A 22,900-nucleotide genomic window follows, 5' to 3' on the forward strand; every position below is an offset into this window, starting at 1 on the left:
ATGCTGTCAACCTAATTTATCTTGTGGATAAAATGAAAAAACTAACTCTCCAGGTATGGCTTAAAATAAAAGGAGCTAAATCACATTACTAAAATTTTCTAGTGAAAAATCTTAAGGAAAAGCATCATTTGTTGGCAACTTATCAACTAACACACTGTACTAATGTACTAATGGAAGGACTTGTGATGGAGACAGCCATTGGTTGTTGGTATAAATATATGTAAACTGGACTAAAGCACTCTATTTATGTCGGACATAGTCTGAATTTGTGCACTTTACCCACAGCACTGATTTATAGTTCCCTGCATCTCGTACAGAATTACTGTTAGTTTATAGAAAAAAAAAAACTTTCTGTTTATTGGTGTTCACTCAAAATAGTGTTAAAATAAGCAGAATTTAAACCTGCTTTTGGCTTTTGCCTCTATCCCCTTTCTGGCTGTCATTTTTTCACACCAATATTAGCAGCCCAGAGAAAAAATTATGCAGCCGTCTGTGGTCCTGAAGCAGAGGGATAATCGATATTTTCAGACAATTCTCTCCCTTCAACCACATGTTCTTCTGAGCAGCTTATTCTCTACAGTTGCTGCAGACAAGTCAATGGCAATTAAGACATCTCTTTCTTTGCTGTTAAAAAATGGCACAGTGAGCAGCCAAAAACCACATTGTACAATTCATTTAAATTCCCTCTACTTCCTTTCTGCCCTACACATACATATTCAATAAGGTCAATTGTATTTGTAAAATTTTCACTCTGCCTGTTTTATAAATTCTAACACTAGTTTTTACCCTAATCACAAAAAAGTTGGCACACTGTAAAATGAAAACAAAAACAATACAAATTGCAAATCTTTTGCAAATCTCATAAACCCATATTTTATTCAGAGTAGAACATAGAAAACATGTCAGATCCTTAAACTGAGACATTTTACATTATAATGATAAAAAGATATTTGAATTTGATGACAGTAAGGCTCAAAAGTGTTGGGATGGATCAAAATTTGAAAAATGTCCATTTTAAAGATGTTTTCCATGATCTGTTGTTAATAAAAGATGCATTTATCAGATTAACAAATCATTTCATTTGACCTGTTTACAGTTTAAACAGCATCTCAACTTTTTTTGGAATTGGGGTTTAAAAAGAGTCTATGCAATCATGTCCAACGCAATTCACATATAAACTGTCCTGAATGACAGCCATGGTGTTTCATGACTGTTTTTCATTTTTTAAGGAAAGGTCATTATTTTCATATTTCACAGATCAAGTGAACCAACGGCCATTTTCTCCTAGTCGTTTTTACAGCCAGATTTCTTTGTGCAGCCATGAGAGTCGCCTCCTGCTGGTCATTTGAAAGAATGCAAATGGCCAGGAGACAGACATTATCTCTACTTTTAAGATTAGGCTTAAAAAGTCCTTTTTACTGAAGCATATAGTTAGGATGGATCAGGGGAACCTGAATTCTCCCTTAGTTATGCTCCAGTAGGCGTAGGCTGCTGGGGGATTCCCATGATGCACTGACTATTTCTTCTTCAGTCCCCTTTCTCACTCACTATGTGTTTGTACACCTCTCTGCACTGAATCATACTTGTTATTAATCTCTGGCTCTCTTCCACAGCATGTCTTTTATCCTGTCTTACTTCTCTCTCCCCAAGCGGTCACAGCAGATGGCCCCGCCCCTCCCTGAGCCTGGTTCTACCGGACGTTTCTTCCTGTTAAAAGGGAGTTTTTCCTTCCCACTGTCCCCAAAGTGCTTGCTCATAGAGGGTCATATGATTGTTGGGTTTATCTCTGTATGTATTATTGTATGGTCTACCTTACAATATAAAGCACTTTGAGGCAACTGTTGTGATTTGGCGCTGCATAAATAAAATTGAATTGAATTGAACTGAATTAAAATCCTAAGTGTTCTGATTGGTGGACAAGCAGACTGGAATAGGGAAGGGAGCAACAGCACAGTTCTCTGGGAAAACCACCCAAAAAAAATGAAAGAAAAAAAATAGAGTATGAAAACACACAGACAGTGACTGCAATGGACTCTTTCCAGTGTGTCTAAGATTTGTTTTCACTTTAGCTTTTTCTCTGTTATAACTTTGCTGTTCTCTGTGGCTGGCTAATGGATCAACAGCAGCACAATCAATCAGTGGCCCATTTGTACCACATACTTTGTACATTTCCTCAATACTCAAAAAGTTACAAGGATCAGTTTGTATATATTTAAAAAAAAGCAGGGCTAGAATGTTTGGGATTATCAGTTCTTTTAACTTTACAATGCCCAAAGGAGGTGGATGGCTCACTGATCAGCTCACTGATGTGGTGGTAATGCAATATGGATTTTTTTCTCATCCCTGGTTATGTCAGATGTGCGCTCAGCCACCCTCTCATAAAAGGATCTCCCACTGAGGTTTAGGTATTTTTATATTCTGAGTTTGAATCTGTGGAGTGAAAGAAAATGCATATATTTTCCTTAAATTTTCTACTTCAGTCTAGTTTTAAAACTATGCCTAAAAGCAAACAGCAACTCATTTTTAAACAAATTTCAGAATAAAAAATAAATAAATTAACCACAGGCAGCCTTTTGGTGAGCTTTTTTTTGCTGGTCAACTTGTGACTGACAAGTCATTGGACAATCAGCATCTCCTGGGCAATTTTTGTTTCCCTTATAATGACCATAAATTGTAAATTTGGGCTCAGTGTTTTATTCAGTATGACCCATAAACTTATAAAGAGTTTTTACTCAGGTCTATAAGAAGAGGAGTCAAGTGCTATTTTCCCATAGACTTTCATGCAATTGGAAATTTTTGTTCAACCACAGCAGTCGCCCTCTGGTGGTCATTAAATATATTGCAATTTAAAAGGCCTTTCAATTTGACTTCACTTTTCAGACCCGGAAGGATGTCCACATAGCTACGGTGTCCACCAGATTTTGGGACACCTCTTTTAAAACCACAAATGTTGTGCTGCAAGAAAAAGTCTCCATCAGCAAATTAAAAAATAATAATTGAGCTGGATCCTCCAGAGATCAGGAATCTCTCTTTAAAATGATATGGCTCTCTATTATGTAAGAGGTAGTGAGATATTTCAGCATGGACTGACGTGGTGAGCCAGAGAACAGTATCCTCCCTAAAGCTGCACTGCCAGCATAGATAAAACTGCTTCAATGTGGTGTGCTCAAATGCTGATGTCAACCTACAGAGATTCTTTTTTTTATTTTTTTTTCAGTGATATCCATGTTTGCTTTCTGGTCCAATTCATCATAACTGACAGGGTCCCAGACTTCCCTACCCTGTACCAAGTTTACAGTCGCCTGCAGGTGATAGCACACATTGCTGACAATACACAGAAAACACAGAATTCCCACGGGCACTGTGTAAGCCACTGTGACTTAAAGAAGTACTGTTTTTTGTCTTCTTTTTACTGGCTTAGTCAACATCTCCCTGCCTTCCCTTCTGGTCATTTGTTAGGGCTTCATAGTGACTTCTTATCTGCTGCCCCCCTCACTTTTTTTCTTAATTTTTGAATCAGCATTTGGCTGCTTCATCACCTAAAGAGATTGCTCTGCACATCGGCAGCCACATTGATGATGAAAGGAAGGGTAGGGTTGGGCCATCTAAGCCAGAAAAAAGTAATTTTGCTTCAAACACAATAGCTAGTGCCATGGCTACCAGTATCAAAGGGCATTAGAACACTGTAATGATCATAATCCAGTCACACAAATTCAACAGCATACATCTTGCACACTCTCATTTAGAGTGTCTCTTCTTAAGACTTTAGCATGTGTGCACTTTGTTGAAATCTCTGCGTATTCTCTACTTGTTCTGCAGTTCTGAAGGATGCATGCAACAGTGCTGTGCAGCTTTAACATTTGGTAAAGTACAGTGGGAGGAGGCTACATGGGTCCTCCTGGCACAAACAAGAGCCAGGATGAAAACTCCCACATGAATGACATCAGCTTTCCAAATATACACTTTAATTAAATTTTCAAGAGAGAGCGGAAAATTGCTCTTAAGATGCTTTCAACAACTTTTTGCCACAAGCATTGGAAATACTTTTTTAAATAACTTAACGGAAAGTAAAATAAACAAGTTGTTCATTTGAGTTCTCATATGAAGCACTGGAATGTCTCTTTTGTGGATTCTTGGAGCAGCTGTGCTTCCTGTTAGTGGATTCCGTGATTGTGGCTATTGGTGCATGACAATTTTTTTTAATTAATTGATTTTACTGAGTAAACATGCTGACAATGTGAATGAGAAACAGAAGGTAAACATACAAAAGCCTAATCATGTTTGTTTTTTGGGGGGGTTAATGAGAAGTAATTTCCTCTCAAACATGAGAAGAATGATGAGGTTTCACAGCTGTCCTGTGGGAATTCCCCATTGATCCGTGCTCATCCGACAAACACAGGCACACTGGAATGCCTCAAATGATCTTCCACCACAACCTTTTCGATTCAACACCTTGGCTCTGTTTTATCCCATTCACGGGAAGGATCACTGGATATCAATGCAAAGTTCTCACTTTTATTGATATGATGAAACGGGGTGATCGTGGCTCAAGAGTTGGGAGTTCGCCTTGTAATCGGAAGGTTGCCGGTTCGAGCCCCGGCTTAGACAGTCTTGGTCGTTGTGTCCTTGGGCAGGACACTTCACCCTTTGCCTACTGGTGGTGGTCAGAGGGCCCGGTGGCGCCAGTGTCCCGCAGCCTCGCCTCTGTCAGTGCGCCCCAGGGTGGCTGTGGCTACAATGTAGCTTACCATCACCTGTGTGTGAATGGGTGGATGACTGGATGTGTAAAGCGCTTTGGGGTCCTTAGGGACTAGTGAAGTGCTATACAAATACAGGCCATTTACCATTTCTATCCTGATAGGAGTGGGCTTTTCTAGGATGACGCCCCTGTCCATTGGGCACAACAGCTCAGTGAATTGTTTGATGAGTGTGAAATGATGTGAATCATATGTTGTGGGCTTCACAGTCACTGCATCTCAATGCGATCGAACAACTATTGGACATTTTAGACTAGCATGCTAGACGGCTCTCTCTACCACCTTCTTCAGAACACCAACTAAAGTATATGTTTTGATAGAGTGAGCTTCTATCCCTCCCATTTACATTTGTTTTTTGTTTTTTTGGTGCATATATATCCACTGATATGGTAGCTACTGGTACTGACCTCACAGGAAATTGAAGTTAAACTCTAGTTGATTGCCTTGCTGCTGTGCCCTCAGTGTGGAATAGGATTTCTCCCATAATCAGCATTCATTATTACATGGCCCGGCCAGGCCCGTAGCAGAATGTGAGACAGCTACATGTGGCCACGGCACCAAATGCAGGATTTTAATGAAACAAAGTCTGCAGAAAAAACATTTAAAATCAACCTAGCATTTTTCGATTCAGCTTTATTCTCTCAGCTTTATTTACAAAAGTAAATCTGTGATTTTTAATTTGCAGAGCCCCATTTAATAAATCTGGTGGGTAGTGTTTCCCAGACTTTTCCCAGTCTTACAGGCTGGGAACAGGTTAGGTTATGTGCTTTTCCTCCCTCATCACTCTCTGAAGATGCCACATTCCTCTGTGGTGCTGCTTCTGTACCAGACGATACTGCAGCGCTACTTTCAGTGGAGCTGCTTCAGAAAGAGCAGAAAATGCTGTGGCTCACTCTACATTTCTTCAGGCGCCGGAGATTGTACAGGCATTGTTGGGCAATCCTCACCTTGTTATTGGTGTGTGGGGGCCATATGAAGTCCTCTATGATGATCATGAAGAAGAATTTAAACTTCCTGCCCTGCTCATCTGGGATTGCATTAGTCTCTCCTTGTCCTCATTAAAGCCACAATCAGCTCCTTGATCTGATATTGAGGTTAAGATTGTTGTCCCCGCACCATCATCTGTGTTAGATAATTTATCTCCAAAAAGGAGAGCAAAAAGGAAGATTGGTTATGTAAGATGTGATTGATCTATCTATCTTGCCAATGCTAGCTAGCACACATTTAGTGTTTTATACACTTTTCCAGTTTTTATTTACATTTTTCTTCCTCAGTATATATTTATTGCCAGTCTTGGTAGCTGGGGATTGGGGGTCCGCCAGGGCCTCCGCTCCTGGCAGCCGCCCGGCACACAATGCAGGCAACCCCTATGATGCCTCCTGCGGGTGTTGGGCCTGCAGGAAGATGGGCCCATGTCCTTTTTTCGGGCTGTGCCAGGCCCGGCCACCAGATCCTCACCCTCAGAAACCCTCCCCGGGCCTGGGCCCTGGTAACCCTATCCCGGGCAGGGTGAACTGTTCCCTAGGTATTCTTCTCATAAGGGTCTTCTGAATTGCTCTTTGTCTGGTCCCTCACCCAGGACCAATTTGCCATGGGAGACCCTACCAGGGGGCAGAAGCCCCCGGACAACATAGCCCCTGGGATCCCTGGGACACACAAACTCCTCCACCACGATAAGGTAGCGATTTGTGGAGGGGGCTTCAAGATAGGGTGAGAAGTTCAGTCATCCGAGAGGGGCTCAGAGTAGAGCCACTGCTCCTCCATATCAAAATGAGCCTGTTAAGTTGGTTCAGGCATCTGACATAGATGCCTCCTGGGCGTATCCTGGGTGAGGTGTTCCGGGAATGTCCCACCGGGGGGAGGCCCTGGGGCAGACCCAGGACACGCTGGAAATATTATATCTCTCGGCTGGCCTCAGTGTTCCCCCGGATAAGCTGGAGGAGGTGGCTGGGGAGAGGGAGGTCTGGGCTTCTCTGCTTAGGCTGCTGCCCCCGCAACCCGGCCCCAGATAAGCAGAAAAAGATGAATGGATGGATGGACAATATATATTTAGATTATTCTTTACATGTTTGTATGAAATAGTGGATGGCCAAAATGCATTTTTAGAGATTTTTGTACAACGTGTAATAAAAAAGAAGAAATTCGACACATAAATCAAAGAACCAAAAGAAGAAAGAAATAAAAATAATCTTGTCACAGTTTTAAAGCCTTTATTGTGAAAACAATAAATTTTGTGTGGTGTACCAACTTTTATGCAGTGTCATGTGAGACTCTTTTGGCATACAGATCAAAAATATATCTTTTTGGACACATCATCAAACTGTTTGAACAAAACCACACTGCCTGGTTCTGCCAAAGAATAAATCATTTTATTTTAGTCAGTTTATTGGTAAGTTTGGGAAAAAATTTGAATTTCAAATAGTCAAATTTCCATCCTCCTTCTTTCAGCTTAAAACATTCCCTGTTGCTCTAAAGAGTAAAACATCATAAATAGATCAAGACCAGAATTTTATATAACACTAGAACGCTTTGTTTGTATTTATTCGAGCTAAAAGTTGAAAGTTGTTTTTTTCATGCAGATGTAATATAAAACGTAGGTGATCAAACCAGCTCAGATTTTAATGATAAGTGCAGAGTGAATATTCATGCACCCTTCCTGCTTTTCAAGCTCTGTTTGTTTTCTTTTTAAAGAAGCAGCAGAGCTCATGTTGCTGTGTCTCTGCCAGAAGACCAGACAGGCAAGACAGATACATTCACGCAGGCTTGCTCTCACCACGCTGCCCAGGCAGGATGAGTTTGCCCTTGTAAAGAGATGCATACACATGGATGTCTCTGATACCCCTGTCTGCTGGAGTAAGGCATCAGGCACTGTTAACGCTGCTACTATACATGCTTCACTAGATTTATTTTGTAGCTATCACTCCTCTGTGGCATTCTTATAAAGAAAAATTGCAGTATCCAAGGTTGTTTTCCTTCACCTCCTACTTCCTCCTCCTACCTTGTGTCATTCCCCTTGACTTCTAAAGCGTTACATCCTTAAGCAGAATTATTTTCAGATGAACTAATCTGTCCTCCCAAATCCCGTCTTTCTCCTGTCATGGCTGTGCTATCAGATCCTGGGGGATTGATGGGCTGCCGGTAAGAAGACTCCTGCTTCAACCTCAGTAAACCGAGCACTAGTTATCAATTCAGTCCAGTATCAGGGATCGGAAGAGTGCACCTCATTTGATGGCCTTCACCTATTTTTAATGGGTCCTCTAACCTAAGCCAGTACTTTGAAACAAGAGGGAGAACTAAAGGGTAGAAGAGTTGTTCTGAAAGTTTTTCTTTTTTGTTTTTCGTTTGAACAACATCATTTTTTTTCAAATAAGCTCCAGCAAATACTGATGTAACACAGGCCATTAATTCAGCTTAATGCAATATCTCTCAGCCTTTTCCTGTAAAAGCATATTTTAAAAGCAAATTGCCTTATTAGAAACACAGGAACTTAACAGGGCAGTTTTTCAACATGATATCATAAGTACATGATATTTATCATCTGTACAAGCACGGGCTTTATAAATGGCAGATCAAAAATATATAAGGAAAGTTTTTATTGCAGTTTTGGTTTTAAATAGGTCAGTAGCAGTGGTTAAGGCATGAACAGGGTGTCTCTTAGTACCGTGGCAGGGAAGATATGCTGCAGGGGCATCCGATGTTCCAAATGTATCTTCTGTTCTCGACACTCTGTGTCCCAGTAGGCCTCACAACAACTTGGGATCTCTGATCATTGATGGAACAATAACATTCTGACCACTCTCAGGTGAAAAATAATTTCTCCTGTAACAGAGTTAGATATCAAAGTTGTGGATATATAGTATTTGTTGATAAGGGAACAGTCGGTTCTCATAGTCAACTTGTTGGAGACCAGAGCAACTTGGACAAGGTTTTCAGTGATTATTACCAAGTGGCACGCCTGGATTGGCAAAGCAAGAGTCTCCTTCATCCAGCTCAAGAACATTTGGACTGACTACCAAGATCCGACTGTGCAACTTCAAAGTGAAGTCAGTACTGCTGTACGGGGCTGAAACCTGGAAGACAAATAAAACCTCAAATAGCAAAATCCAGAAATTCCTCAACAGCTGTCTCAGAAGGATTCTTCACATTTGCTGGCCAGATACAATCAGTAACATCAAACTATGGGAAAGAACCTGTCAACTTCCAGTAGAGTAAGAAATCAGGAAGAGAAGATTGTGCTGGGTAGGGCACACTTTACGCAAACCGCCAACCAACATCACCAGGCAGGTTCTCAGGTGGAACCCCAAGGCAAAAAAGCAAAAGAGAGGCTGTCCGAGAAACACCTGACAACGAGACTTCGTGGCAGAATCAAAAATGATGGGCTTATACCTGGACCCATCTAGAAAGAATGGCCCAGGACAGAAAACTCCCATACCCTGGGAGGGGTAACGGGCAGTAGTAGTAGTAGTTGCCTGAAGCTGAGAAATCTCTATGGTTTCATCCTTACCCCTTTCGTATTGTCATTTCATTGTAAAAATGTCTTTTTCTTGTTTCTGCAGTGTTATCAATGGTTTGTAGCCTTGAAATATTTGCAATTAATAGGAAGTCTACTAAGCCTCTGTGTTATTTTGCACTCAAATTACCATCTTGCTGCAACTACTTGAACATTTATGTAGAAATTTCTGAATTTCTGTTTCAAATCTACGAATTTCTGTCGGGACTCTGAATGTAAGTAGTTAATGTAAATTTCTCTGTAAGCAGACAACTGAAGATTTGTGATTTTCAGGGATTTATCATAGTTAATCGCTGTGCTGTCATAGATTGCATGTAATTGTCAATTTGTTCAGTGATAAGCTGATAGCAGGCTGACTCCATTGTATTCTCATTTTATTACAATCTTGACACACCTATGTATTGAGGCCTGACGACAGCATTGATTTGCAAGTCTTTGTAGACTTGGGCCCCATCTTTGAAGCAACCATTTCAAAGGCAACAAGATCACAAGTTTGTTGCTAAAAATTGCAATAATTTGTACGTGTAATGGTCTCCAACCACTGTGTGACTGTCTGGGACAAAGCCTGGGACAATGGGCCTTCTTTTTATTCTGATCCACACATTTGGGTGATGTCTTGTTGTTTACTGTTGAATTTACATCCATGTATTTATTTGACAAGAATATATTTGATGTATATGCCTATTTACATTTTAGATTTGAGTCATTTCCTCTTTTTTCTCTTGCAGAGTCGGAAACATGCCAACAAAGTGCGACTGTATTACATGCTACATCCCGTGGATGGAGGTTGCCCTGCCAAGAAGCTCAGATCAGACAATGTGAGTCCTGTGTGAATTCTCTTCATCCTGCTGTGTGTTTGCCCACAGCCTTGGTAATCACCGAGAAACACACACACACACACACCCCTGCTGGTCTCATATGGAAACCTTTAATGGATTTTTCGGCTCACACAACAACAGCCGCGAGACTCGCTGGCCCCTTGTGCTTCAGAATAGGTGACTGATAAACAGCGTTGCCACATTTTTAGACCAATGAACAATGCGATTGTGATGGCACTGCTGGCGATGCCAGAGGATGCCAACCTTGCATCAAATACAAAGGCGCATTGTTTGGTGTCCGGCCCTCACAGCCATTCCTGTCATGTAAATTTGAAGCATGCGATGTGTCTGACAGACACAATTATGTGTGACTTTTGTTCCTCTTTGTCTGCACTGAGGAAGGGTGAAAACACGCTCCTATCATCCTCTTTGCAGCTCTGCCAGCACACAGATAAGCATCACAGTGTGGAGATTTCATGGTGGGTGCTGATATTTTATGTAAGCGTCATGGTGAAAGGTGCATTTCCAATCCAAGTGGAGTTTAAAGTTGGAGTGTGGTGGTGGAAGACTTGAATGTAGAAGTGGACAGACTTTGATGAAGAGACAGGGAGAGGTCTATGCTTTGATTACTGAGGGTTTGCCAGCTATCAGTAAAGAAATCTGGGTTTCTGAACCAGATAAGGACATGTCAAGGGATGCTATTGCATTCGCTTGCTGCCTCAGCTTGTCATCTAATCCTGTTGCTCTTTTCTTGTTCTTTCTCCTCTTGTACCCATCTACACGGTTTAGGAAGATGTCACACGCCTTCATTCTCTGTGTTCTCTAGTTTTGGAGAAGTTCCTTTCGTCTACATTCCAACCCTTCCTTTCCTGTTTCCTTTGTTTTCTCTTATTTTACTTTACTATGTTTTTTTTATTCATTCCTCTTCTTCTTGAATTTCTTTACCCTATCTCCTTTTTGATCCTAGTCTATGTTTTTCTACTTTTTTGTTTCTCTTCCTCTGATTTCTTTCCTTTGTGTTTCTCACTAACTTATTACTGTTTTTGGTTTGCATTTCTTATTTCATACTTCTTCCTTGGTTTTTTTCTCCTCTGTTTGTTTCATTCTTTACCCAAAACTTTTATTCCCCCTCTTTTTTTGCCTTTACTTTTCCTGTCATCCATTTTCTTTTATTTAATTCTCAGATCATTTTCTTTCCTCTCTTCATTTCCTCTGCACTCGTTTTGGGCTTCATTTTCTGGTCCACTTTTCATTTTCCCTCTCTCTTTCTCTTTTCTCATTATCTTTGTTTCTTGTTTCTTATTTATCTTTGTTTAATATGTATTTTCCTCTCTGATCTTTTGCTTTATCATTTGTCCCTTCTTTTCCTCCAACAAATGTCACTATATTCAGCGTTTTGTTGATAATCAATTTTCTTCTCTTCCCTGTTTCCTTTTCTTTCCGTACTTGCAGACGCCATTACCTCTTATACCTTTAGTGTACTTTTCTCCCCCCTCCCTTCCACCACAGTATAACTTTATATGTGATTTTTATGTGATGATGTGATAAGAACATTGTACACTCTGACAAGCAGAAATGTGTGTTACTCATTAGCGTAGTTCAGTCATGACTGCTACATACAAAAGAAAACTCTTACTTCCATATGTGGTATGACTGTTTTGGGTTCTCTCCATTTTTAAGTGGACGTATTGAAAACTGTAGATAAAAGCGTCATCAGAACAGAGCAGACTTTCCAATAACAACAGACATGACTCTGCTTAAGGTTATCAACTGAGCCATCAGCTGATATGGGCTGGAATTCAGACTACTGGGATAATGGGCAACCACGCTAAATATAAAGAGTATGAATCAGGTGGAACCTGATAGTCACCCTGTTTGCTGCCTGAGTCAACTGGCTTCTTGTCGAGTTCCAACTCTGACAGTTTTCTCTTTTCTTGGGAACTTGACTGACTTTCAAGATGACACCCAACAAGAAAGCAAGCTTTCCATGTTGTGGAGAAGTATTGTAGTCCAACTTTGAGTTTTTTTTATCCTGCTAGACTTCCTCGTACCATTGTGTTCCTCAGCTGCCTGTGTCCTTGTCCTCATCACTGCCCAGTTCCTCAGCCTCAATGTGGCCCAGAGTCAGGCAACACCATGCCTAAACTGGAGTCAGCTGATGTCCTCTCTTAGAGCTCAAACCAATACCAGAATCATTTCTTGAAGTAAACCCCCTGGATCCAGAGAAGCATTTAGATGGACCTGCAGCCCAAATATTAAAGCTGTTAGAATTTTGTGTGTAGCTGTCAGAGTTTGTGTCTGCATTGCAATGGCTTTGTCACCACCCACGGCCAGGAGATGGCTTCCACATGGACCCTGTTGTATTACTACAACATCTTTCCATTCTGTAGCATTAACATGGAGGGCGAGTTCAAATCAGAGGAGCTTGACAAGTTTTTATGCTGAGCTGACATTGAAGGCTGCTTCATATGAGGGAAGGTTGTGGTATGTGTGATCACACATGTGATGCAACTTATAGTAGGTGAGGTCTGGTGCTGGTCTGGTATGGAAGAGTAAGGGTCAGGATGAAGACAAGTAAAGGAGAGATGAGGCTTTGTTCAGTCTTCATATACACAGATATCTCCATATAAAATGAAGCACAGGCATGAAGGTATGAAGACATTCTTTTGATTGAGAAGAGAAAAAAATATTATATATATATTTGTAAACTGGGTGAACAGAGTTGAGTTTTTAGGGGCTTCATTGATGCCTGCAGAGGAACAGAAAAGTAATTTTCACATTTATTTTTTGTTACTGCAGTCGTACAGTAAAAAAAGTTAAAAACAAAAATGATTAGGCATCAATCAAATTTGAATTCATAGTACAGTAGGTTACATTCCAGGTGGCACCTACTGCTGACAGTGATTTTATTGCTTGTAATGAGATGCCATCCACAGGGAAAGCACCATCAAACCTGTCTATAGAGACAGGCTCCATCCCCATCGGCATTTTACGTATCAACTAATAGGCACATGGACCTCTGCAGAGGGGACAGAAAGATCTCTAGGTCATGTGGTTTGATGCAGAATCCTTTCATTAGTCTAGAGTGAGAGCCAAGGGACCCATTTGGACCTGACAGAACAACTCCTCTGAGCCTTCCTGTGATTCAAATTAAATCAACCTCCAGGTTAATGTCTGTTCCAGGAGGGAGAGCTCCTGTTTTACTGTTAGAGAGCGATCGGGATGACGGGGTGGATAAGGGTTCACTCATTTCTGTGGCAAATTCTCAGCCTTGCTTTGATAGCTTACTTTCTGCACTCTCTTGCCTCATCACTAATACTGTATGTTTGGACCAATGTTGCACCAAATATTTTTGCACCACCTTCATTAACTTTTGAAATCACATGAGAGAAGAGGGCTTTGTGGTCAAATGAAATTCTAAAATAGATCTGAAATATTCTTTGTTAAACTTGTTTCTACAGAAATAATTTCAGTCACAAAGGGTTTTGCTTCCCTTTTGGAGCATATTGGTCTTTTGATCATCGTGTTCTCAATAATTTAGAAAAAATTAACATTATATTTTTACAATAAAGTTGCTAAATTGATAACTTATTTGGTTCTGGATATCCCTTGATGTAAAAGTAGAGACTACTGACTGATACTTTAAATACCTGTTTTCTTTACCAGTCATCTGAGCAACTAAATTAGAAAATTACACTGTTATTATTACAGTGATTAGAAAGATAGTGTCTAACTATAAGATATTTTATTTTAGTATATCCTCAAAAGGTTCAAGACACAAGCCTGTCTATAGGCATGTGTCATCTATCTTTACAGTTCCTTGAAATTCATTCAATATGTTCAGTGGCAGTATTTCTGATGTCTGAAGCCTAAGATTAAAATGATTTTTTTCTTTAGTATGTGTGCATGGGAATTGCATGATTCTAAAGACTTGTGGTGTTGGCAGATAAATTAGGGCAGAATCTGTGGTTTAATAAAAACAAGTCAACCAAACAACCAAAATAGATGGTCTGATCCATAAAATGTACTCCTCTTTTGTACATACAAAATACAAAGTAAATAATTCACTAGATTTAATTCCTGACACTTGACATGCATTTTGGGATACACACTGGGCTGGATAGGGAAAAGGAAAGATTAAGCTCTACAATCACCTGTTTATTCATTTAGAAATTAAACTTTTTTAAAAATGGAGCCACTGGACAATTTGGACACTCTCTACCTGTCATCTTAGGTTAGAACTACAGGCTTTAAGGCTATTACATTGATTTGTGTCTTTTGTTGTTCTGGAACACTGACTGCATTGTAAAATGCAAATTTACAGTTTTGCATGTGCGTTACTTCATTCTGTTTGTTGTTTTTATTCTCTTAAAGCAAGGCACATTTGCTAACTTTCAGTGGTGTTGTTCTCCCAAAGGGTGGTTCACCCCTGGACCCCTAGAATTTTCATTGGTCCATTAAAAGCTATCTGAAAATGTCTCATAAGAGTAGTCTCTTCACAATTCTTCACACAGCATCGCCAAAATTATTTTACATTTTTCAAACAAATCTACAGCAACTTTTTTGTGTATTTTTTTAAGCTGGTTGAAAAAAATCTATGACCAAACCAGGACTAGCTTCACACATTGCTTCATCTTTGCTTTTTTAAATGTCACAGTAAATCTGTGTTTGGTCTGTAGTCTGACCTTAGGCCCTTGGTAAAAGGGCACATTGCCTTGATGGGAAAGGCTCCACTTAAACTACACAGATGTGATGCGACCAGGCTGCGCTTATAAGGTGGCACTATCTAAAAATACACTCGGCAGCACAGCCTCCAGAGACTGTGGGAGTGCGTACGGCCTGGCGTGACCCGACGTCTAGACCCGGTTGAGCTGATGGCATCTGACAACTGTACACGCTCCTGGTCATGGTAGTCCCTGTGATAACCTGCTCTCATGTAAAGGAGGAGGGGGTGTCAGTCAATGCTTGCTTTGTGGATGGAGATTGTAAAATGGCATGTTTGGGATTGCAGCTTCATTTGTTCAGATTTTTTGTACCAGTCAGATTAGTTTTGTGATCACTGCCTTTTTAAAGCCAGACAGACTCGTCTAAATAAGATTAAATTGTTTATTAAAAAAAAAAAAAAACGTTGAAAACCCGTGAAACTGCAAAGCAGTTATTGATGCTAGAGTTTTATCAGGCAGACGTGAGTTCAGCACCCATAATTTGACTCTACTGCATTTTCATTTGTGTGTTGGCTGGTCAGTCAGCCTTCTGTTCTGATATTTAAACAGAAAAGTATGAAAAAAAATTCAGATTGAGATAGCCCTATGAGATCTGCACATTTCAGCTCTGATAATGCTTTGACATTGCAAAAATATTTTCCTTGAGCCAGCAAGGCTTTCAGTCGATAACAGGGTGGGAAATGCCTGTGTTGTACAAGTACAGAAGGTTGAGTGGTATAAGTTAATATTTATAATGTACATTTGATAGACTATTTTACTGCAAGCTAGACATTTGTTGACTGCTGATTTTCATGTTATCATCATTATTTTACATGACTTTTTACATGATAATCAAATTCATCTTTTTTTATCAGTAACAGGAAAAATGCTTAAATGATTGTTTTTACACATCATAGCACTGTGTCTATTAATTCTATTTCAAGAAGAGGACCTCCGGCAGAACAATGCTTAAGGAGAGGCAGACATCTGGTTGACCTGTGAATATCTGTTGACTTTTGTGAAGTGAAGGCAGTTTTACGGCTAAGTTTAGAAATAGGTTTCACTACAGTTAGTAGTTACCGCTGTGGTCAAATCCAGTAGTCAAGTACCAGAAAACAGATGTTGTCTTTGCTTTCCTTTCTTAGGTGGTCATGATTCTGCGGGTTAATGTAATGCTGACCCTGAGCTCTCTAGCCTTTATGTCAATATTTGAACTTCTATCCATCCATACATCTGTTTTTTAAAACCACCTATCCAGTTAAGACCAGTTTTGAATCACCAATAAACATCACAAGCTTGTCTTTGGAATATGGAAGGAAGTATCCAGAGAGTTCACACAAGCACAGAAATACAGAACATACAGTACTGACTTCACACAGAAATGCTCCAGCCAGCTGGTGGATTCAAACCCACAGCCTCCTTTCTGTGAAGCAACACCACTACTGTATTACTGTGCCAGTCACTCATGCATGTATTTAAATTTAATTTAAGGAATAAATGTGGTTCCACTGCTAGTAACATGTAAGCATCTTGATGTTGGATGAAACCACTCTCGCAGAAATGCAGCATGAGGTGCCACAATTTCTCAGGATGTTATATAAAAGCTTTGCTCTTGACACCCGATAATAGGACGAATTCACTATGTTCTTCCCATATCAATATGAACATAGTCATCATATAACAACTACACAGGAGAAAACATTTTTCCACAATACCTCAGGGATGGCTACATATTGTTGTGTTGATGTGTTTGTCATGCCTCATGGTGCCACTTCTTAACACCAGGGTAGGTTTCATTTATGCCTATCAAAGGTTGTTAAAATAAACCCACTAATTTTTATGCTGTACCACTAGTGCATAAGCAATACTGTTTTCATCCAGTTCCACATTTTGAAGCAATACACAGTGATCAAGAGAAGAAATAATGCAACAAACCCACTCTCTATATATGTTGTACTGGAAAAAATGTAGCTAATTCTCATTCTCACAGAAGGCTGACGGAAAACAAAACAAAACAAAAAATCTTTTAATTCTGCTCTGCTGTGAAAAACTGTTTTTGCGAGGGATAACGTTTTCATACAGGGCCAGGTAGATTTGTATAGCTTGTTTCCCTTAATACATAAAAGCTTAATTTAAAAACTGCATTTTGTATTTACTTGTCTTATCTTTGTCTAATAATAACAATTATTTTTATGATCAGAAACATATAAGTGGAGAATGTGGAAAAAATAAGAAATCAGGAAACGACCAATTCTGCATAAATAATGCACTGTAATAATTAAACTGCTGTAGACTAAAAATGGCTGTACCTTGCACAAAGTATGTACCCATGGATCTGAAATCTGTTTCACAGCCTGGTGGACTGACAAGCACACTTACAACCATTCCGTTCCATAAAATTTCCACCACTTTACTTTGTCAAACACAGCCAATATCCATTATACACATTCATGTGCGCAGAGTTTTGCAATTGGTTGGATGGTTCTGGTGTAAGCCTGCCAGTTTATTCAACTGCCAGTTTCCATTAAATCAGGCCTCAAGCATTCCCAGCATATCCTGGTGGGTAGATGGAGCAGTCACACTGGAGATGGCACAGGTGTCCAGCGTTGCCTTGACTGAACAAGAAGTGACTGCAGTCTTATGCTTCGTTGCCTTGACCTCTCCTTGGGCAATGTGCAGCAGATTGCACTCTTGCACACATTTCTAATAGTGTATACGTACACTACATCAGCTGCATGGCGAGGAAGCACCAGGGACAGAAAAAAAGGCCTCTGGAGGTTTAAGTTCACAGTGGGATCACATGGACAATAGCAGCTTAAAAAAAATAAGATGGCATAAGTACAGCATGTAGTTTATTAAAATAAGTAGGTATCAATGCAGAAACAGAATTGTAAAAATAATAAAAGTTACATTCTAGTCAAGAGCCAAGGGCTTATTTGTGTTAACCCTAGAACACTATCGCTATAAATAGTAACACAATTACTAATGCCGGGTGATTTTTACCCGATATAATATAACCAATAAAAAGTAATCAAATATATCAAAATATGACAACACATGACAAATTAGAGTGGTCGTCTTTTACTTTCAACTGTGCCATGTCTAACAAAATGAAAAAAAAAACCTCCTAAAACAAAATAATGACTCTGGAAAGCTGGTCTTTGGTCCACCCATTCCTGGGAAATTTGAGACTTCCCTGGTGAAGGCACAGGCTCCTCGACACGCAAACAGCTGCAGGAGAGACAAATCATGTAAATGTATTTGCTCGGGTATAAATCACCCGGCGATAGTGTTCTAGGGTTAATGAGCAGCTGAACTGTAAAATGTATTAGAACGCACAGCATAACATAACTGAAAAGCATGAAAATAATTAAAGTATTTCACACCGTGCATTAGAAATCTGCTTCACATGCCAATAATACAAGATCATAATGTTCTTATTTGCATATTTTGATGAGTACATATTCACCTTAGCTAAACAGCAGATGGGGCACCACTTGCACAGAATGTATTATTTATTGTATGTAATGTTTGCTTCCAAGTATTTGAAATAAATACTAAAGTCACTACTTAATGTAAAGTTATGCTAATATGAATAAGAGGAGCAGATATCATAATTTGAAAACATTTTCTCATAATATAAAAAAAAGCTGAAAAGAGAAATGTTAAAAAGAACTATGATCCGAATTACGGAACATTTCAGGATGCCTCTCAGTGTTGCTGCTAATCTGGCAGCTTGTGCAGAAATCGTCAGTTGTCTGACGAACCCTGTAAAGCTGGCAATAATAACTTTGCAAGATGGTGAGTTGGTGGTTCCTGATGGCAGCTGAAGAGGTACCCATCAGATTGGATGATAGGAAACGTCATCATTTTAAGGAAGCTAGACTTCCTGTACAGTTGCATGGTAAGTTATCAGAAGGTCCTTCATTGATCTTCCCCTTCCATAAGTTTCAAATCAAGTGCAACCATAAATGATTTTATTTGAAGCTTTTCTTTTGCTGCTGTGGTTAGTGTTCTCTAAACTGAGTCACTCCAATCCACAATATTAGTAATAAAGATAATGATAACCTTGTGTTTTGTTTTGCTTCAGATTCTGAGCGATGAAAGTCACCACTGTGTTTTTATTTTATTACTACTGTGATGTGGAAACACAAAGGCTCACACAGTTATGAAGAAAATCAAGATTCAGTTGCAGATGGCAGATTCAAATCTTGGTTTACAGTGGAAGCTGTGCAGCTGTTATTTGTGCCTTTTCTTAAGTTTTTGTAGAGGAATAAAATTTGGACACACACTATTTTTTTCTCTAATTTTATGGAACCACGATGCAGCACTTTTAGCCTCCTCTGTCTGGAAACAGTATTCTAAATCATACCTGTACTTGGTGTTATTTAAAAAAGAGCAGTTAGATATCACTTTACTGCTTAGCACAAAAGGATAAATTCACACATGTGTGAATTTATCCTTTTGTGACAAAGCTGAGTAAACAAAAGGGCACCTCAGTGTTAGGAATCTATCAAGCCTTTCCCTGAAAAGTGATATGTCAATCTTCTGCTGTTTGAAGAATGAAATGAGGAGAGGATGATGCCTTTTCACCTGCCTAAATGTATTTGCAGCTCCCCTCAGTATGGAACCGAGACTAGACTCATCCATTTCTCTCCCTAAACTGCTTCCACATTTTAAACGTCCTCAGTGCTTCTTTGGAAAAGCGATGAATGTGAATTTCTGCTCTGTAAGGGAGGTGGTCCATTATGCCCAGTGACAGGGAGGGATTTAGCAAAACCCCCTCACCTTGCAGAAAGCAGAGCCCAGCAGAATGAAGGCTAGAGCCAAGAGGTGAGAGCAGTGAACCATCTGAACCTCTAAAAAGAAGGCAAACAATGGTTGTAAAAAAAAAAAGAGAGAGAGGGAGGGAGAAAGCGTTTCTGTTCCACAGGAAGGTGTAAGAGAGCTGACAGTGTTGACTAGAACCGCATAACATCTCTGCACCAGACCCCTGTGCAAAGCTCTTTTCTAAGAAAGCAGGAAGGGAAGAATACCTGAAAAGTAGGTTTAAGACTGGAGACATTCAGCCAGTTTAAATTAGCTCGGATAATTGGCCACAAAAGTTGTGGAACAGTAAAGTCTCCTGAAAGTACTCTTCCAAATTCCAACACTTATTGGCCGCTCTAGGCAAGCTGCACAAGTGTGCGTACAGCAAAAGGAAAACTTTTTAAAGTGTTTTGACTTCACTGGCCTTTGAGCACGACAAGCTGCTTCGGTGGTCTGTGAGGAGTTCTGCTGAAGGATTCCAAAGAACGTTAGAGGGAACAGAGGTAGCAGAAACAGATTTATGCAGTTTTCACACGTGTTGCAGCCTGAACCTTTCTAAGACTTTCTGGAAAGAGGTATGTGTGAGAACGCACAAAATCTGTGTGATGGCGGATACAGCAGCGTGCAGATCAGGCTTATTACAATTAAAACCTGCTTAATCTATTTAGAATTTGTCTGGACCTCATCAGTGATATGACAGACTTAACAGTGGACGCTTTCTGGGTAAATAAGTCAGATTCATACACTTCATTTAAAGCATTAGCCATGCAATCATCACAGCTGAGCTGGTGTAACTAATCAGAATATCCTCCAAGTCCCTCGGCTGGGTCATTCACAGTGTGAACCTGCTGTTCACAATTACATTACACTGTGAAAAGCTTGGGCAAGGATAAGGAGCGAATAATTTAACCTTGTGAAGAGACGGTGAAGGCTGCAGATGATGGAGCTTGTCAATCGTGTCAATCAATGAGCTTTATGCAAGACCATTCAGATTTTTATATTAAATCTCTAAAGTTTTTTTTTGTTTTTTTTTTGCTGTGTCATGCAAAACCTCGTCTGAATTGTGATTTACAGTGATGATCTATAATGTTAACTTCCATGCTTAATATGAGACTGGAAATTTGCGTTCCACGAGTTGAGCTGCAGTTGATAAGATTTTTTCTAACTCATCCCTCAGTCCCTTACCAGGTCAGTTATTTTCATGGCTGGAGTTGCCCGTTTTTTCTTGACAGGCTTTGGGGATCAACACTTCTGGAGCCAGCTTCGGGTAGCCATTAGAAGAGTGTTATAGCTCCCAGTCCGCTAGTCTAAGAGAGCTGAGCCACAAAAAGCTACAGCATTCAGGACTGAGGCTTCTTTCTGTTGAACTGGAAAGTGTTGACTGTGAATTGGAAAGTTGCTGCTCGATTGTCACTGGCTTCATCATTTCTGATATGCTGTGATGCATTCATCATATCCTAACAGTTTTGCCTTTGTCAAAGTTTTGAATGTAGTTAAATCTGCATCCAGTACAGCACACCTGGAACAGATCTCTCTTGTAAATGAGACATTGAGTCTCAATGGGACTAACCTGTATACAAAAGGTTAAATAAAAATGAAATAAAAAAGTTACTCCCAGCACTCCTGCCTCATACAGTTTAGATTTTGACTTGCATTGTGGAGCTATGGCAGGTGTACAGATTAGTTAGGAAACTGCAAACAACACTTTGCTATAAAATCTAATTATTTGAATGAATTATTTAATAGTTTAATAATGTTTTCACTTTGAGTTTAACAGACTTTAATACCTGAGTTTGTGCTATTGACCAACATCAAACTATTCTTCCAGTGCTGACCTTTGAAGGAATGAAGAGCTCAAGAATTTAAAACACATACGCTCGTGTGCTTCTATTGTTTCAACTACTTAACCCTTCTTTGTCTTTATGTGACCTTCTCCATTAACAGTCACCACCTGGCATGGCTACATAAAAGGGATTTCAGATGTTCATTTCAAACATATTTGGTACAGGTTAGGAAATAAAGTCTCTGCCTTACATCACATGATTTTTCGAGCAATTTCAGTTTTCCTTAAATGCTGTTTCTGATGTCACAGAGGTCCAGTCCACTGTTGCCTCGCAGCAAGAAGGTCAGATTCCTGGGGTTTACTGGATGGGCTTTTCCTCTGGATTTCAAATTGGTTGTGAGTCCATATGTCCATATTACACCAATGACAATTGAGAGAAAGGCAACACACAGACCTACTGTAAAATGTGGAGATAATTCAGTGTTGGCTGTTTTTTTGCTGATCTTTTTTACTGTCTGGATAGTTTTGATTTAAGTGTAGCTGCTCTTGTGTTGGTCATGATGGATTCACGGTTGATGTAATAGATCATTGCTGACGTGTTTTAGTAGGTAAAAAAAAAGTACTAAGTTTACTCACTTCTGCCAGAGACTTTCTTTCTCTTGCATCTTTTTCTGACTTGCTGTATGAACTGAGACGATCTTGCAGCCTATACGAGTGTGTGTGTGTGTGTGTGATTCTGAAATCAGCAGAGGGGGAAAAAGTTTCTTGCAGCAAAATTCACTAGTGAAAAATGTAGCTCGACGAGCAATGAGACTTGCTGACCCTCAGCAGATTTATTGAGGGATTTTACTTTTTTTTATTTGTGGTCTTATTTTTAGTTTTCGCTCCAACTAAAGTCAGAGCTACTATGTCAAACTAATGCTCACCGTCTGACTGCCCACGTTTAATTGTGTATGCTAGTAATTATGGGTGTGCGTGTGTTTTAATGGTCTCGTACCACTATGATAGCCTACTAGAATTTCAAACTTGATACCGTCACGCAGGAAAATACTTAAAACTCATTTCTGATACAGAGAAGATCTTTACTCCATCCTGCAACAAACAATGTCACAGGCCTTGATCTCTGTACTCCTTAAGAAGAATAAGGACCCACTTAAATGTGAGTCATATCGCCCAGTAAGTTTACTTGGATGTGATTATAAAATACTGACCAAAGTACTGGCAGCTAGAATTGAGCTTGTTATAAGTAAGATAATACATCCTGATCAGACAGGGTTTGTTGCAGGTAGACAACTCTCCAGCAATCTCCGCCGTCTGTTCAATGTAGTATATACTGCTGAAGATGACATTATGCCAGAGGTTGTGATATCCCTAGATGCCCACAAAGCCTTCGATAGAATAGAGTATTACTATCTATTTACGGCCCTCGAGAGATTCGGCTTTGGTCCAACATTTTGCTCGTGGATTAAAATAATTTATTCGAGCCCCCAGGCTATGGTAAGAACAAATAATATCATATC

The 22,900-nt window shown here is 39.8% G+C and overlaps 1 protein-coding gene across 1 annotated transcript in view; it reads left to right on the top strand.

The window, feature by feature from the left end:
• Positions 1-22,900, top strand: part of zmat4a (zinc finger, matrin-type 4a) — a 147,925-nt gene that overhangs the window by 48,061 nt on the left and 76,964 nt on the right. The window contains exon 3 of the mRNA XM_005472923.4: positions 9,996-10,085. Coding sequence (XP_005472980.4) covers positions 9,996-10,085 — 90 coding nt within the window. The remainder of the gene's footprint in view (positions 1-9,995; positions 10,086-22,900) is intronic.

Source organism: Oreochromis niloticus, linkage group LG12 (genome assembly GCF_001858045.2).
Source record: "Oreochromis niloticus isolate F11D_XX linkage group LG12, O_niloticus_UMD_NMBU, whole genome shotgun sequence".
In the NCBI taxonomy this organism is placed as follows: domain Eukaryota; kingdom Metazoa; phylum Chordata; class Actinopteri; order Cichliformes; family Cichlidae; genus Oreochromis; species Oreochromis niloticus.